General features: G+C 38.1%; 1 protein-coding gene across 2 annotated transcripts in view; it reads left to right on the forward strand.

The window, feature by feature from the left end:
- Positions 1-16,853, forward strand: part of NAALADL2 (N-acetylated alpha-linked acidic dipeptidase like 2) — an 880,849-nt gene that overhangs the window by 828,293 nt on the left and 35,703 nt on the right. For both annotated transcript variants that reach the window (XM_055308319.1, XM_055308320.1), the window contains exon 13: positions 8,747-8,942. In XM_055308319.1, the coding sequence (XP_055164294.1) occupies positions 8,747-8,942 (196 nt within the window). The remainder of the gene's footprint in view (positions 1-8,746; positions 8,943-16,853) is intronic.

The raw sequence follows: 16,853 nt of genomic DNA on the forward strand, positions 1-16,853 counted from the left end.
TATTTTCCCAAATAAATAAATAAGAGAGTAGATAAATAAGTTTATACCTAATATTCGGTCAGTTCAAACAAGACTGACTGGAAGTTTTTCCTTGGGGATTGATTCCTGAGGTGTGGGCTCCATGCTGTTCCACTCAAGTGTTGGCTCATCCTAGATTAAAGGTGACAAGAAAATAAATTTTGCCGTAGTTTCAATACTTTCATATCCAAATATGTCTCTTTCTTCAGAATTCTAAGACTATTTTAATAGTTACTTTCATTTCCCTTTCATCTGCATGCAGATCTTTCGACTCAACTTACAATTTGTCTTCATTAACCAGATACAATGGGCAGTGCTGCAATTGGAGAATGCACCCTCCTCTTTGAGTCGCACGTCTTGTCGTCAAATATTTAACGTGTGATTTGTAGGCATATACTTCTCAACGCAAAGCCAATACCTGAACTAGAGTTACTTAAGCAGTCACCCTTAGAAAATGGATTATTCTTTTTCTTTTTTTGGAGGGGAGGGGAATGAATTGTTGTTAACAGCCAAATATTTCCAGGATCTGAAAGTTGAAAACTTTTTTTTTTTTTTTTTAATTTTGACTACAGGGATTGCTTAACCTGGAGAATACTACAACACAATTTACAACACAATCCCCCCCCCCCTTAATGATTCTAATTATATTGGCTGTTGAAAGCAGTTGAACTCTTTACAGTTATTTGTTCATATATGATGTGGCCTCAGATGATTCTGTTTTCAGTATTTTTAAGCTAGTCTCTATACAGTTTCCTTCTTTTTTACTTTTGTCAAGCTTCTATCTTAGACTTGCTTGATGCAGGCTTTCCATGAACCTTCAATTTGTAAAAAAAAAAAAAAATGTATTTTCTGTGAAACTCAGGAAAGCAAAGTGCAATAAAATGAGAGATCCCTGTATTGGGGGCAGCATGAGAGTTCAGAAGAAATATAGATATTTTAACGAGAAGATTCAACACAATTATTCAGCCTTCAGCTGGGGATTCAGATATAGAACTGATAGATTTGGATTTAATCAGGCTAGAGCTCTAATGGGAATGGGACAAAGAACAAGGTAAGATAAAACTGGGAGTATGCATAAAGGAGCGCCCATGGAGGTGGGCCAAAGTATCTAAAGTGAGGAGATGATGACAATGAGGGGGAACAGAAATGAAGGAGGATTGACAGATGCCACTTCTTGGTGCAATCAAAGAACTGACAGTGAGTGAGCTAAAAAGACTCATTTGATAGTGGCCAAAAAAATGGGATTATTAAAAATGCGATCATGCAAAGATCAGAGACATCGGTAATGAGAGTTTTCTGGCAAGGGATGGGAGGACAAAAGGCCAAGGGAAAGAAAGTCTATAATAGGTGGGTATTGAAATTACCAAGAATTAAGACGGGACCAATACCTGTAAGAGAGAGTGACTGAACCAGGCCCTAAAGCCTTCCCAGAATGAGCAGTAATGACCCAGAGGCACCTGCTAGTGTTCTAGGGCTGGCGGGAGAAGGAACACCGCCTGGGAGGGCTGGGGTGGAAGCCGTATCGTCAGGGGATAGGCAGGTTTTAGTTCAAGGAAGAAGGTACAGAAAATATTCTGAAAAGAGGCCAGGTTAATAATTCTTTAATAGTCACCTCTCAAGGCGTGTCGGTACAAGGAGGGAAGAAAGCTGCAGGCACGCCACAGAGATTTCCACTGCAAGCTGATGCTCCTAAGTCTTGATGAACCGCTCCCTGACGTCACGGTTCTGGGTTGGGTGAGCCCAGGAGCATTTTGGCCTCTTGCTGGTAGGTCGGACTGCCTCTGCTAGACCTAAAGAACCTTTTCTTTGGTTGTTGGTTTTGTCTTGAATTTTATATTCTTTGATGTGAAACTCCTTGGGTCTCCTTGCTGCTTTCACTCAGAAAGATGTGGGCAGACTTAAGATGTGCCCATAATAGAGACACAAAACAAAGCCAAACAAATGTGATGAAAACATAGAAATATAAGCAAAAAAATATATATATATTTTTTATTATGACCTAAGTATACATATTTGTTCAAAGTGGATATGATTCAAAAAAAAAAAAAAGAAGAAGAAGAAAAAAAGGAAAAAAAAAGTGGATATGATTCATCACCTTTAAGCTACACATTCTCACATTTTCGCCATCCCAATTCAAAGTTATTTGCTCTGTGTCAAAGTGAAAGATCATTCGAATGTGTGCTACACAGTCGGCGACTTGATGTACCTGTTCCATTTTGCCTACTCTGGTTATGACCTTATTACTAAAGTAGAAGAGTGTGCTAATGTGTGAACAATGGACACCACTTACAACAACTAAATAAATATTTCAGTTTCAATTTTAGCTACAAGGCTGGATGACTTCATTAGCAACGGAGTTCCTGTACCTTGTTAAATGAAGCATCTAATTTTACTGCTTATACAGGCTTTAATTGTTGATATATTGTCTGATTTTGTTATGACACCTCACGATGATGAGTCTTAAGTTCTCAATCACAGGTTAAAAAAAAAAAAAAAGAAAGTGACCTTCAAGGCTCAACCATAAAATAGCGTTTCTCCCTACTGCAAAGAGTTTACATACGAAGGTCTCTGAAACCCAATTGCATCTTCAGCGGTGTAATGTTCACCCCCTGACAACGGGCCATCTTGTTTATTTATTACCCTAGTTTACAGTAGCAGCCGACCATTCTCTCCCACTCTCACAACCACCAGAAAGAAGGATAATTTACCAGTGAATAATTTGCTTGAGTTGATTTATTGGATGGTCTTGAAAGCTCATGTTGACTGAGTGACCTTGGCTCTTAATATTTGGCCAATGCCAAACACATAATAGTTAGAGAATGAATATTTATATGCGGTACACGGAGACAGAGTGTAAATAGCGACTGATAAGATAACTGATACGCCTCAGGTGTACTTGTGGCAAAGGAAAGTATGTCCAAGCATTGCAGGCACAGGGCACCAGGACTGGTGTGCGGGCGGCAGAGGCAGGTGCCAGCGACACCCCGGGTACCGCCACGCCTTGGAACCTGGAAGCAGACTAAGGAGGGAGCACTTGATGACCTAACTAAATTCACTCCTTCTCACTTTCTACACAATTTAAAGTTTAAAACAGCACTTTTCGAAATAGCTGAAGACTATGTAAGTCTGATGCTCTCTGTTTAATATCTGCTATTTTTCTTTGTTGGGATTCCGCTATTTACCATTATTGTAAAAACTACAAATGACCGTGTACACATTTATCTGGTACAAGTCGGACTCAGCAGGAAACAGTTGCGAAGTGGGTGGCTCGTTGCCACCTGGTGATTGTCTCACTAAATGTAAGACAGTTGTTGGCGGTACTTCCTCCAGTTCTTGGAAAAACGGACAATGGTGACTTTATATGACTTTACTTTCTTTTTTTTATTAGCTCTGATAATTGGTTAGTGTCAACCGTTTCATTGTAGAAGGAGGGACAGGATCTCAAGGTGGTGATGTGGCCGCAGCAAGCGCACGGCGTTCCCCTGCATCTGTAGTTTCCTATTGTCAGTGTGTGTCACTTGGTTCTTTTCTACCATCACAGGCGATTGAAACCCATCTGATGTCTTTTTTTTTTTCTTTTGGAGTCATTTATGCTGAATGTCCCAAAAGGAAAAATTAAGTATGTGCTTTATAAGTTGCCCAAGTCTAGTCATCAGTACATCTCGGTTTTTAGAGTCCACAGTGAAGAGTGGCTGCACTAGGTACCGGGTCCTGTGCCCATCCTAAAAAAAGAAAAAAAGAAAAAAAAAAAAGAAAATTCCAAATCCGTCCATCTAAAATCCAAACAATTCTAAGAAAAGATTTTATTCCCGTGGAAATTTTGAATCATGTTAGATTTCTAGTGGTTTGACCCAAACTGGCAATTCTGGAACTTACCATTTTGTGTGACAAGGACTTAAAAGGATTCTCTCAGAAGTAGCTTACCTTGCTTGCTCAAATTGAGAGAAATTCAATAGAGATTGGCCATCCGTTGGGTACAAATTCCCAAAACTATGTTTACTGTTGGCCCACAATGTGTTTTTGTATGGACTCCGACTACATAACTGTCTTAAAGATGCATTTTATTTATTTATTATTCCACACCCAGTTCAAACAAGGAGTTGAGACAGCTGGGTCTGCAATGAAATCTGGGTGTCTCTAGAGTATCAGAGCTTGTCTCCTGAAACTAGTTTTTTTTTTTTTTTCCCACTTCTTTTTGAACTCATATTTTTTATTGATTAATGTCCCTTAATCATTATACAAAGCATGCTGTCCCTTTTGTATTCCTTAGAATTATATTATTTTCTCTTAAGCCCTGTGTCACAATTTGTTGCAGTTCCTACAGCTCCCCTCCGTCATCATTTCCTTCACTACTCTGAGCACCTCATTCAAGTACTTCATTTAAAGTTTGCTTTTCAGTACCTACATTTTATATGTGTCACTACATTGATTGAAATACGGTAATGACTTCTTACCATATAATTTTAAATTTTAAATTTCCCATCATAGTAATGGTCTGTTATATTGTGAATTTGTTTTCCCCTAAGTGTATTTTTAGGATAAAACCCTGCGCCCATGACAGGATAGTACCACAATCCATTTTTCTGTGAGTATTGCCTCTCTGGCAATAATTTTAAAGTTGTTGCTTTTTTAAAAAAGATACTTTTAATCTTGGCTTATAATAGAGCATAGAGTACCTTTGCCCTCACACTGATTAATTTTGTTCAGTCTTTTTATTTATTTATTTTTTTCATTTTCTTGGCTTGACCAAAACATAATTAAATTCACACATGTTATTGAATATACAAGTCCAACTTTTTGCCTCAGAAGGAGACTGGTAAAAAATAAACCACACGTGAATTTAATTCATTCAAGGAAGCTTTTGCTCACTCTTCCAAAGCAGCCAATAATCAGATCAGTTCCTACACCAGGCAGACAGACACACATTCCATGCAATATGTTCAAAATCTTGCTAGATTTCCATCTGTGTTGGCTATCTGGATCATTGGGCAATATTTAGACTATCCGAAAATCTTCAGAATATGTTGCCTATTTTTTTAAAAAGTGGCCAACCCGATTCTTCTCCTGAGCATGCCACTTTGGCATCTTTGCAAGAGAGATTTCTGCTGTGTTCAGTTTAGACATAGTTATCCACTGTCTTCTGGCATATTGCGGTTTTAAATAATATCCTTTTATCAATGTATTGTAAAATCAGTGTTAGGTTATTCACCAGCAGCGCACTGGCTCCCACACTTTCTCTACCTGCGTTTTTGTTTGTTTTGCTTCTTTAAATAACCGGCTGAGATGACTCATTGTGATTCATCCTAAAGAAGCCAGCATGAAGAATAGAAAGTGTAGGATAGATAATAAAGGACTGTTGTTTCCCCTGGATGAAATCATATTGGCAATTTCTTTTTTTTTTTTTTCTGTTTAGCGATGCCACAAGAGATTTTTAAAATGACATTAAGTAACATACATTTTTCCCCCCAAATAATCTTCTGTTCTGCTTTTAACCACTGTGTTATGTGGAACATAAATCATACTTTCCCTTGTCACTATAAATCAGTGAAGTCTAAGCTATGATTGTGCGATTCTTAGCACCTTTAAAACTGTGATAAGCTCATCCACAGAAGAATAGGTTCTGTGAAATACTATTAAAGTAAGAGGCTATGTTTGTTTGAAATAAAAATGTAGTTTCAGAGTATGACCAGCACATTTCACTCTTAATTTAAGATGAAATTGAGTGAGTCTTTAAAAATACAGCCACAAAATAGAACAAAAAAAAAAAAAAAGAAAGAAAAGTGGAAATAAACTAAAATTTAAAACTTTTCAGAGTATAAAACTCTGATGAAAGACCACAATAGTAAGTAGTAAAATCATTCTTTAAAATCAGACAGGTAAAAAATAAATAAATAAATAAATAAAATAAAATCAGACAGGTATGTATTTGTTTAGGAGGTTGTGGAGCAGACTTAAACACGTGGGTTTATGCCAAGATGAAACTCATCGAGACATGAAGTGCCTTGGGAGAAGTCGTGTGTGCAGGCCTCAGGTCCTGGCAGGTTCAAACAGAACATACAGATTCAGTGGGGGCAGACGGCGCTGTGGTTAGTTACTGTCTTACCTGCATGTCCTAAGACCTTATGCGTAGGACAAGTATGAAGTGTCTTTGAGTTTCTGATCCACTACTGGAGGGTGTTTTAGGAGCCTCTATCAATGGCCCTCAAGAGGAACAACTTTTCTGAGGACACCGTGGCACCTTAGGGGTCACTCCACAAAGGCCCAAGTAATGTGCTCAGTGTCTTATGTCCTTTGTGACATTTAACCTTACTCCAGCCCCATGAGCCAAACTAGATGTTGTTAAGAGCAGTTTAGAGATCAAGAAACTGTGAGTGGGGTCGGGGAGGGGGTGTTTGTGTCTTTCTCAGGCGTATACATTTGTGCGATAGGATTAGGACGTGACTATAGCTTTGTCAGATTCCAAAGCCCCTGCCCTTTCCACTACACCACACGGCCTCCCAAATGACTTGGAGGGGAGGACGCTGCAATGTGATGATTGGCGAGAAGGCAGGAGTAGGGATGGGTTTCCTTCAGTGTGTTTAAGAGCCTCTCTTGACCCGGCCTCCATAAATCTCAACACTATCCCACTAGCCACAGACTCACACTTCGTCCTTCCCTCTCCCTCTCTCTGCTTTCCTCCGTCTTCTTCCCTCTTCTGCTAATATTACTCCTGCTTATGATATCCAGCTCTGTTCTTTGTATAACAAGATGGAAAAATGGAAGGGTTGAAGTTAGAGGTAGATTCATCCTCTAGAAAGCCGAGGACTGAGGGAATAAGAAGGAATTAATTAGTAGCAATTAATATTGTTGTTTACAGATGAAAACAGTTCATCCTCAACTGCTTTAATGTAGAAATGAAGTCCGAGAACTTCCATTTTTGGAGACCCTTGATTTCTGGGCAATTCCATGGTCCGTCTCTCAAGTTTCACTTCTTCTCTGGACTTAGGATATTTTTGTACACAAAAAATTCTTCAATCATTTGCATGAACATTTATTTATTTTTTTCTCCATTTAAAACCTATTTGCTGAACTTGTGGGGTTCTTTTCAAGGAAGGAGACGGATGAGGCAGATAAAGATAAAAATAATATAGATGCTATGATGCAATGATCAAAAGAGATAATTCAGTGACATGCCAGGCATAGTGTTGTCTGAGGAAATGGCAGTGAGTAAAGCAGACAACCATCTCGGCCTTCACAGAGCTGACATTCTAACAGGGATCCTAAGATCATGGGGGAAAATCATTTAGGGTCAAAACTTACATAGATTAGGTGATATTACTTTCTGGATCTTATTTAAATGGACAAATAGGCTCTAACTGAGATTAAAATGGCTATTGGGAATCTTTGGAATACCAGTTCTAATACAAATGATGGAGTGAACATTGAAAGTAAAGCTATTTTTCAATTTGTAACCTTATACCCTTGAAGTAATATATAGGGTATAGTGTAGATGGCAGGTGTTCAACTATCAGGGTCCTTTCTGGAATAAGGCAGTTAGTTCTTAAAGCTGTCAGTCCTTCACATCCTCACCACCATGAAAGATAAATTCATTTAAAGCTAAATAAGGGAGAATGGTACAATTTGTCTCACTTGATTCAGTAGTAATGTCTTCAATTCTGTAGTATATGTTAGATCAGAACAGATTTTTCTTTCTTAAATGGAAGACTCTCAAGGATGTCGAACTTGTTTTTTCTGTTGTTCAGTCTTTTGATTCCAGTATAATCTAAATGTGCCTTTTTTTGTCTTATTCTTTCCTTGTACAAAGGTATGTCCTGTAAGATCACTATACATTAACTTCAGTGAACCATCATATTTTAAGATAAACCGTATCTTCATAAAATGACATTATTATTTTAATTGTTATTTAGGGCGCTAACTTTCCTCAATGAGCAAAACTTTCTCCTCTCCCAACCTCAAGTTTTGTTGTGATATCAGTGGTTGAGCGTCTGCCTTCAGCTCAGGGCATGATCCCAGGGTCCTGGGATCGAGTCCTGCATCGCGCTCGCTGCAAGGAGCCTGCTTCTCCCTCTGCCTGTGTCTCTGCCTCTCTCGCTCTCTCCTGTGTCTCTCATGAATAAATAAATAAAATCTTTTAATTTCAATTTTAAAATATTTTTAATTACAGGAAATTTTTAGGAAAGGAACAGAGCCCATGGACACATCACAACAGAGTAATGTATCTCATGCTCTCAGAAGAGAAGATAACTTCTTTTACAATTTTTTCCCCCTAGAAATACAAATACACCATGAAGAGCATGAATTTTTGAGTCAGAAAAATCAGGCTTCTAATTCTGGCTTGTCATTTATTTTTCTTGATGACCTGGGATCACTTGCTTGCCTTAATTAATTTTCAGGTGCTATGAAGTAGACATGACAATGCAAGCTTTGGTGAATATTATTGAGATAATATTGGAGGTGCTCAATACAGTGCCTGGAACATAGCAGTCTCTCAATACTCAGTACTTATTCACTACAGTTATTATTAGAAGTAATAATTATTATTAGTAGTAGTAGTGGTGGTAGCAATCAATTTAATACTTTTATTAGAATATAATAGGTAGAATATTTCTTGGTGGAATTAATATGATAAAGTCTAGCTGATGTTCCTTTTTGACATCAAGATCGCAAAATGCTTATTTTGCTCCTTTGAGGATGTCTCTTCTGAGGTGGACTCATTTACCTTCACCAGGTGATCAACCCAACACTCAACTGCTAGCCCTGGCCTCTCGCCTACGGGAAAGTACTGAACTCTTCCAGTCAGATGAGATGCGTCCTGCTAATGATCCCAAGGAGAGAATTCCCATCCGTGTCCGAATGCTGAATGACATTCTTCAAGACATGGAGAAAAACTTCCTGGTACAGCAAGTGCCACCAGGTTTTTATAGGTAGGATATGCGTCTCAACATTTATTTATGCCCCTCAATTAAATTTCTGTGCTTAACTTTCAGAATATGCACCTTCTGTGAACATGACACTATTTTTAATGTAGTTATTATGTGAGTTATATCAGTAATCATTATATATACAATTTGAGGACCCTTCTCCTACCTAAAGAAGATTTCAACTACATGAGTATAGAATAAAGCAAATTGGTGTAGCAATTCATATAGAAAATTACTAAGGATTTTTTTTTTTGATATTCAAGCTCCATATGAGTCAGACATGATATGGCTACTGGAAAACCAAATGGAATTATAAATTGTATTGGGAAAAATACACTTTCTTGAATGAATCGGAAGAGAAGCCTATACTATTCTTCCCAATAAGATCACATCTAGAGTATTGTGCTTAATTCTCCCTATCAAGAGAGAGAGAAGCTACCTGTCAAGAGAGAGCTAAAGAAGTTTAATATTCAGGGGAGAGTGGGATTTAGATGGATTTTGAAACAACCAGTAGATTAAGAGATATTAGTTGGAAGGTCACAACAGAGTGATTCCTAGAAACATTTTAACAATTTTAATAGATATTTTAATAAACCCATTTTGATAGAATGGGGTTCAATTTTGACTTTTAGAGGATGAGAGGAGTATGATGTGGTTTTTATTTTACAGTTCATGATACAGTAGAAACTAAACAAAGAGGGAAATGGAGTTTGAAAGGTTATAAACATTTTACATATTCTTATCTGTTATTTTTCTACAAGACACAAAATATAATTACATGCACCCTTCTGTGAAATAGATGCATATATAATGTGTGTGTTTATATAACAGTTGAATTTATGCCTGTGTATTTATGTGTCGTGTGTGTATATAATATGTATGTGTGTGTGTACGTGAGAAAAAGGCAGGAGGCAAATAGATTTTGGACAAATAGTGAGGCAGAAAAAGTATTTGGTGCAGAATTCTCATTCATAAAGAACCTCAAATTTAGACTTTTCACTATATGACTTTATATGTGTGTGTGTTTGTGGATATATATATATATATATATACACACATACATATGTATGTATATATGTATATGAATAAGAAAGTGATCCTTTCCCCTGTTAGTTATATATATATATATGTGTGTGTGTGTGTGTGTGTGTCTGTGTGTGTGTGTGTATTAGTTATGGTTATATTAGTATATATATATATATATATATATATATATATATATATATATATATAAAACATTAAAACTACCCCAGACTAGACATACTGTGCATGACATAAGGACTGAAGAACTGAAGCATAGGAAAGCACATCTCAATTACCTATAAGAAAGAAGTTGTTGACAAATAGTGTTTCTGAAAGACTAAATGTGATGCTTTTATGGGATAGGGGACTCACTACCACTGCATGTAGTAAAGTATAGGCTGAGTAACTCTGAGTATTTTGACTGTCTCTGAGGTTTAAGGTGGCCTTTAGTACCAACATCCTGGGATCTGATAAAACATTTGATCTCTCTGCATCTTCACGTCTACATTTATAAAATGAGACAGTAGTAGAAAGAGACCTGCTGAGGCAACTGGGTGGCTCAGTGGTTGAGCGTCTGCCTTCAGCCCAGGGCGTGACCCCGGGGTCCTGGGATCGAGTCCCACATCGGGCTCCCCACAGGGAGCCTGCTTCTCCCTCGGCCTGGGTCTCTGCCTCTCTCTGTGTGTCTCACATGAATGAATAGAAAAGTAAAATATTTTTTAAAAAAGAAAGAGACTTGCTTAAGATAAATGTTTCCTACTTTTGATATTTGGTGATTTCCCTTTATGATGTTAAACTCAAATTCTCATTTAAAATCCTTATATCATTTCTCCTAACACTACAACTCTATATTATACGACTTTGAAAACTGTTAATTTATTGTGACAGATATTTTAAGACAGTCTACAAGCTCCAGAGACATAGAAGTTGCCTCAAGTTAATAACACCTGCTCTGATGAGGTTGTATTCCAGAAGTGGGGATGGGGAAAGATAATGAACAAGGTAACTAAGTAAAGTATAGTGTATGGTAGATATAATAATGACTAAAGAAATAAATATACCACGTTATTAAATTTGGTGTTATTAAAAAGTCTTAATCAGAATAAGTATAAACTGTATTTTTAGAATGTAAAAATTGCCCTCACTTTTACTTTATGAAAAATTCAGAAATTAATAAAAATCATACATTGAGAATATAGTTTTATATATTGTGATGTAGTAAAGTCTTCCACCATCCCTTGGCCCTTGCACTAGACATAGAGGACCTGTATGGTCTGAGGTATATGTCCAGAGAAATTTCCCATTACCACTTCAGTTATATTCACATTTTGAGTAAAAAGGGAAATGTTGATCTTGTCCTGAGTTAACAATGAATAAGAAAGTGATCCTTTCCCCCGTTAGTGAGTGATATGATGACAGCTACCTTGCATCCCAGTGTGGAAGCCTCAAAATGTTTACTATGAAAATGTTCTAACTCATAACAAACTTTAGAACTGAAAGCTTATGGTTCAATATTTTGGCATTATTTTAAACTATTGCTACAGTTATTGAAGAAATATACACGTGTGCCATTACTCTCTTTGGCCCTATGAATTCATATATATGCCAACGGCAAATAAATTTAAATAGACAGATGCAAATAGATAGCCTCATTTTGATTTATCTGACTGACCTTTATCCCAAGACTGTCATGAATTTTTACTTCATTTCTGAAATATATAACAAATCATCCTACTTCATATTTTCTCTTGGTGGAGAATTTCTAAAATTCTTGAAGCAAAAATTTCAAAATTACAGTAGAATTTCTACTCCCAATCCCAGTAAGCTCTTCCTTGTTGGGGGAGGAAATGTTCAAAGTACAAAAATGGGTGTGACAAGATCATATGCAGTTTAAGAAAATGGAAAATTTGATTGTAATGATAACCATATGGAGTAAAGATAAAATTGTTAATTACATTGTATAAAAGAACATTTGGTGAACAGGATTCATTTTCCTAATGTTAAATAACCTTTAGAGATGTTATTCATGTAAGAATCTCACTCTTCAACCTGATGGTGTTATGACAATTCTCATCAAATACACAAGGAGGAAGTCAAAAGTAATTTGCTTTTCAAGAAAGTTGTTGACAGAAGTTCATTGTATAAAGCTAAATATTTCATTTGGAATTTGGATCATGTCCCAAAGGATACCTCCTCAACCAAAGTGTCACTAAACACTGAAACAGTATTTTTGAAATCTGTGAAGAAATTTTCTCCATAATTTGGCATCAGGAGATTGAAGGTTTTGAAATCCTATGATGTTGCATGTAGAATTTGTTGTCTTCCTCATAAATACACCTTCATTGAACATTGCTCTGTGCAAGCGTACTGATGGAAACTGGCCATATAAGACCTCCGCTTTTAAGGAGTTTAATTCAAGACATAAACTATATAAATCAAAAATCCAAAAATTTGAAGAATACCTATGCAAATCTCCTGATGAATGCTACAGGCGAGAAGTGTTGTTGGGATTCGGTGAGGAGATAAATGACCATCTTGTGGTGGTCGAGTGACTTTTTTAAGGGAAGAGGGAAATTTATCTGGGCTTAAGGAAATGTCCTTTAACTGAGGGATTGCAATAGACTGAATGTTTTTGTCCCCCCCCCACCAAGTTTATATGTTGAAATGTGATCCTCAGTAGGATGATAGTCAATGGTGGGACCTTGGGAGGCGATTAAGTCAAGAGGGCAGAGCCCTCATGAGGGGGATTACTGCCCTTGTAAAAGAGACTCCAGAGAGCTCCCTTACCATTTCCTGCCTTGTGAGGACAGGATGACTGGGGACCAGGAAACGGACCTTCACCAGATGCCAAATCTGTCAGGGATTTGATCTTTTGCCTTTCATCCCCCAGAACTGTGAAAAATAACTTTGGGTGGTGTATAAGGTACCTAGTCTATGATATTCTGTTACGGTAGCCCAGACCGACTAAAAACGGAAGCAATTGCAGGGGAGGATAGTGTGAAGAAAGTCACAAAGGAGAGGCTGTGCCTTGTGTACCGGGGGTAGAGAACAGGAAGTGGGGTAGTTTGGATGGCTATTACATCATAATTATGGAGCGGTATCCAGGAACCCAACTGTGGGGTACTTTACATTCTCTGTGGAGAGCTTCGAACTTTATTTTCTTACACAAAAGGAGCCGTGAGGAAAACTGTGTCATTAGGAAACTTTATCTGGTGCTCGAAGAGAACAGAAACCTCCAGGAAGACTCTGGGTGTTAAGGACCTCATGGGTGCTGGGAACCTAACTTGGCATGTTGGTGTCAGCAATGAAGAGCAAAGGGCAGATTTGGGAGATGATGCTAAGGAAGAACTAATGAATTTAGGTCTTGAGGGGCTTTGAGAACCTTATTCCAGGTTCTTTTTTAGGATTCCCCTGGACCTAGGCCGGTGAAGCAGGGATGCATAGCAGCCAGCGCCTCCTCTGTCAACTAGTTAAGGCGCTCAGTGTCTCGGGGCTCAGGGCAATTATAGGATCATTTCTTGATAATTTCTAAAGTCCCTTTTAGCTCTAAGAATCTGATCCGATGGGCACTCACAGTGTTCAGCCTCACCTCTCTAATCGGGGAATTCTTCTAATCGTGAGGGAGGGGAGCAGGAAACAATGCCGTGATGGATGGCAGCGATACAATGGAAAGCTGCAAAGTGCTCCAGAGTCACTGAGCTTAGTAGGCCGTGGGGAGCAGATGAAACAATGTGCATCATCGGGGACCGTGTAAGGGAAAGTACATTAAAAGCTACAAAGCATCTCAAAAATATTACTACGGTCAAAATCCCACAGTGTCAAATTTGACTCATTGCCCCTGAATAGGGAACGAATTATGCATTTTTCTTAAAAATTGTGAATCTTTTCATCTCTCCTCTTCCTTTACTATGACTCCAACATGTACTGTCCTACCCCTCCTGGGAACTGGCATTGTCTGGGGATGGGAGCTTGTGGCATCTGTTTTGTTGTCGGATTCTTTTTAACTCCCTGGAGTTATTCTGCAAAGGCAAAGTAAGCAGTCTGACCCAGTGAACCTATTCATTCTCTACTACTATATATATATATATATATATATATATATATATATATATATATATTTAAAAAAAAATGAAGAGAGAAAGAAAATCTTTTTTAGAGCAGTTTTGGGCTTAGAGAAGCAATGAGCAGAAAGTACAGTCTTCATATAACCCTTCACACACAGGCCCAGTTTCCCCACCCGCAAGGGCCGGGTTTCCCTATTGGTTTCCCTATTATTCCTATTATCCACCTTCCTGCTATAGTGTAGTACATTTTTTTATAGCTGATGAGCCAACATGAATAATTTATACCTTAGTGCTAACTACAGTTCATAGCTTCCGTTAGGGTTTACTCCGTATTTTACATTCTCTGGGTTTGATAAGTGTGCAATGGTGCACACCCACCATTCCTATACCATACAGAATACTTTCACACCCTAAAAATCTGTTTCTCCTACTTATCTCTCTCCCACTCCTGCCCGAGCCCCTGGCAACCATGGTCTTTTTTCCTGTCCCCACAGTTTTTCCTCTTCTAGAATGTTCCATCATTTAATCACACAGTATGTCACCTTTCCAGATGGGCTTCTTCAGTCGGCAGCGTGATTGAGTCTTTTCTACGTTATTTTTATCACTGAACACTGTTTCATCGTATGAGTACAGCACAGTTTGCCTATGTCTTCACCCATCAGAGGGCACGTGGCCTCTTTCAGATGTTGGCAATGAGGAGTAAAGCCGCTGTACGTCTTGGTGGGCAGGTCTTAGTGTGGTTGTGCACTTGCAGCTGGTCTTGGTGAGGACCGAGGAGCCCGGCTGCTGGCCCGTAGGCAGCCTGCGTCTACCTTGGTAAGAAACTGCCCAACTGGGCGTAGCATTCTGCAACCGCCCTAGCAAGGAATGAAACCTTCGGTTGCCCCACAGCCTCACCAACATTTGTTGTCGGTCTTCTGGGTTTTAGCCATTCTCACGGATGAGTAATCGTATCTCATCATTTTAATTGCAAATCTCTAACGAAATATGATGTTGAGGATTTTTTTTTTCATATGCTTATTTCCCACCTCTGAATCTTCATTGCAGCATCTCATCAGGTCTCTTGCCTACTTCTTAAGTTACTGGTTTTCTTATTGTTGAGTTTTAAAAGTTCTTTTTATATTTTGGCTGCACGTCTTTTATCAGGCATGTATCCTGCAGTATTTCCTCCCAGATTGTGACCTGGGAGGTCTCTTCATTCTTCCATCAGTCTCTTTTGTGAAGCAGAAGTTTTGATTTTAATGAAACCCAACATATCAACTTTTTCTTTGATGGGTTATGCTTTTGGCCGTTGTGTCTATGTTTATCATCAAACCCACGGTCACCCAGGTCTTCTCCTGTGTTTCTTCTAGGAGTTTCATGGTTTTACGTTTTACAAAAAGGTCGATGATCAGTTTGAGTTAACTTCTGTGAAAGGTGCAAGGTCTATATATTCAGAGACGTTATGTTTGCGTGTGAATGTCTAGTAGTCCCGGCACTAATTGTTGAAAAGACTGTCCTTTCTCTACTGAATTGCCTTCCTTCTCTTGCCGTACAATATCCTTTAATAATATCGCCTTCTATTGTAGGCGGCTCACTCCTTCACAGAATAGCTTTCAGAATTAAAAACACCATACAACAGTGAGATTGGGACTTATAAAAAGATTTGGGATTTGTAAAAGTATGAAGGGGTTTGAATGGGAAAATGTCTTTTATACTTGCATGGCTTAGAGAAAGCTAGATAGTAACTCTGAAAGTCAATTTCCCAACAAAATTAAAAACCCCAAAGGGCTATTAATATTAGGATAAAGGTAGATAAATTACTGGGATAAAATTAGATGAAGTGAGGATAAACGTGAGAAGATAATTTGTAAACAATAGAATTCTATATAAATATTACAAAATTAGAGTGACTTTTATTCCATTCTGCTGATCTTACTGCTGACTTCGATAGTGTTCTGGGTTCCAAAACATCTTCCTCATTTCTCTTTTCACCAAAGGAGAAGTATTTAAAAATTCAGTACCACACCTTCTCTTTCCCCAGGGTCACCACAGCAAAAATGTTCTTTCATTTTAATTTTTATTATAGAGTCCTCCCCTTAAACATTGGCTAAAAGCAAGGTCCCACAGAAAATTTTAAAAATGGGAGGGGATGGAATCAAACATGCATTTTTTTTAAAGGAGTAAACCTATTTAAATACTGTTAGCTTCCAAAATAAATGTGGACACTCTGAATGACAAACCTTTTCCAGGAGGAAAGCCTTCTCTCAAAACACATTTTTTTCCCCAAAATACATATTTTATATGTTCAGGAAACACTATTGCAAGCAGCACAGTCTTTTAGGGAAGAGCCTCCCTTTTGAGTTTTGAAGTTTGAGCCACTTCTTAGATTTGGGCACCAGCCATTTTGTGCTTGAAATTTAATATCTTATAGGATATACATTCTTCCTCGCTTGTTTTAGGAAATTTCTCCCAAATTTTTGGCCTTGTCCACAATTTTTAGAATCCTTTTGGGCATGAGTTCTCAAGGCTACTGTTCTGTCTCCATCCCTCCTTCCCTCACTTGCCCTTAGACCAAGCTAAATAGTCTTAAAAATAGGAAAGCACTACCTGTTGCTCCTTTCTTTTAATTGACTACACTAAGCTGCAGGGACACAGAACGATCTTTGACTTTATACTTTTAGTGTACAAATAGGAAACCATGGGGTGTTCAAACTGCTCTCAGCACAAATGTGATTGGCAAAGGTTTTCTATTAATAGGCAGCTGCAATGTAGGAGTGTGAGATATATCACCGTGGCCTTACGTTCATACATTGGAAGAGGTTAGCTGGAAGAGATCCCACGTTTA

This window comes from Nyctereutes procyonoides, unplaced genomic scaffold, assembly GCF_905146905.1.
Source record: "Nyctereutes procyonoides isolate TBG_1078 unplaced genomic scaffold, NYPRO_anot_genome, whole genome shotgun sequence".
Classification (NCBI taxonomy): Eukaryota; Metazoa; Chordata; class Mammalia; order Carnivora; family Canidae; genus Nyctereutes; species Nyctereutes procyonoides.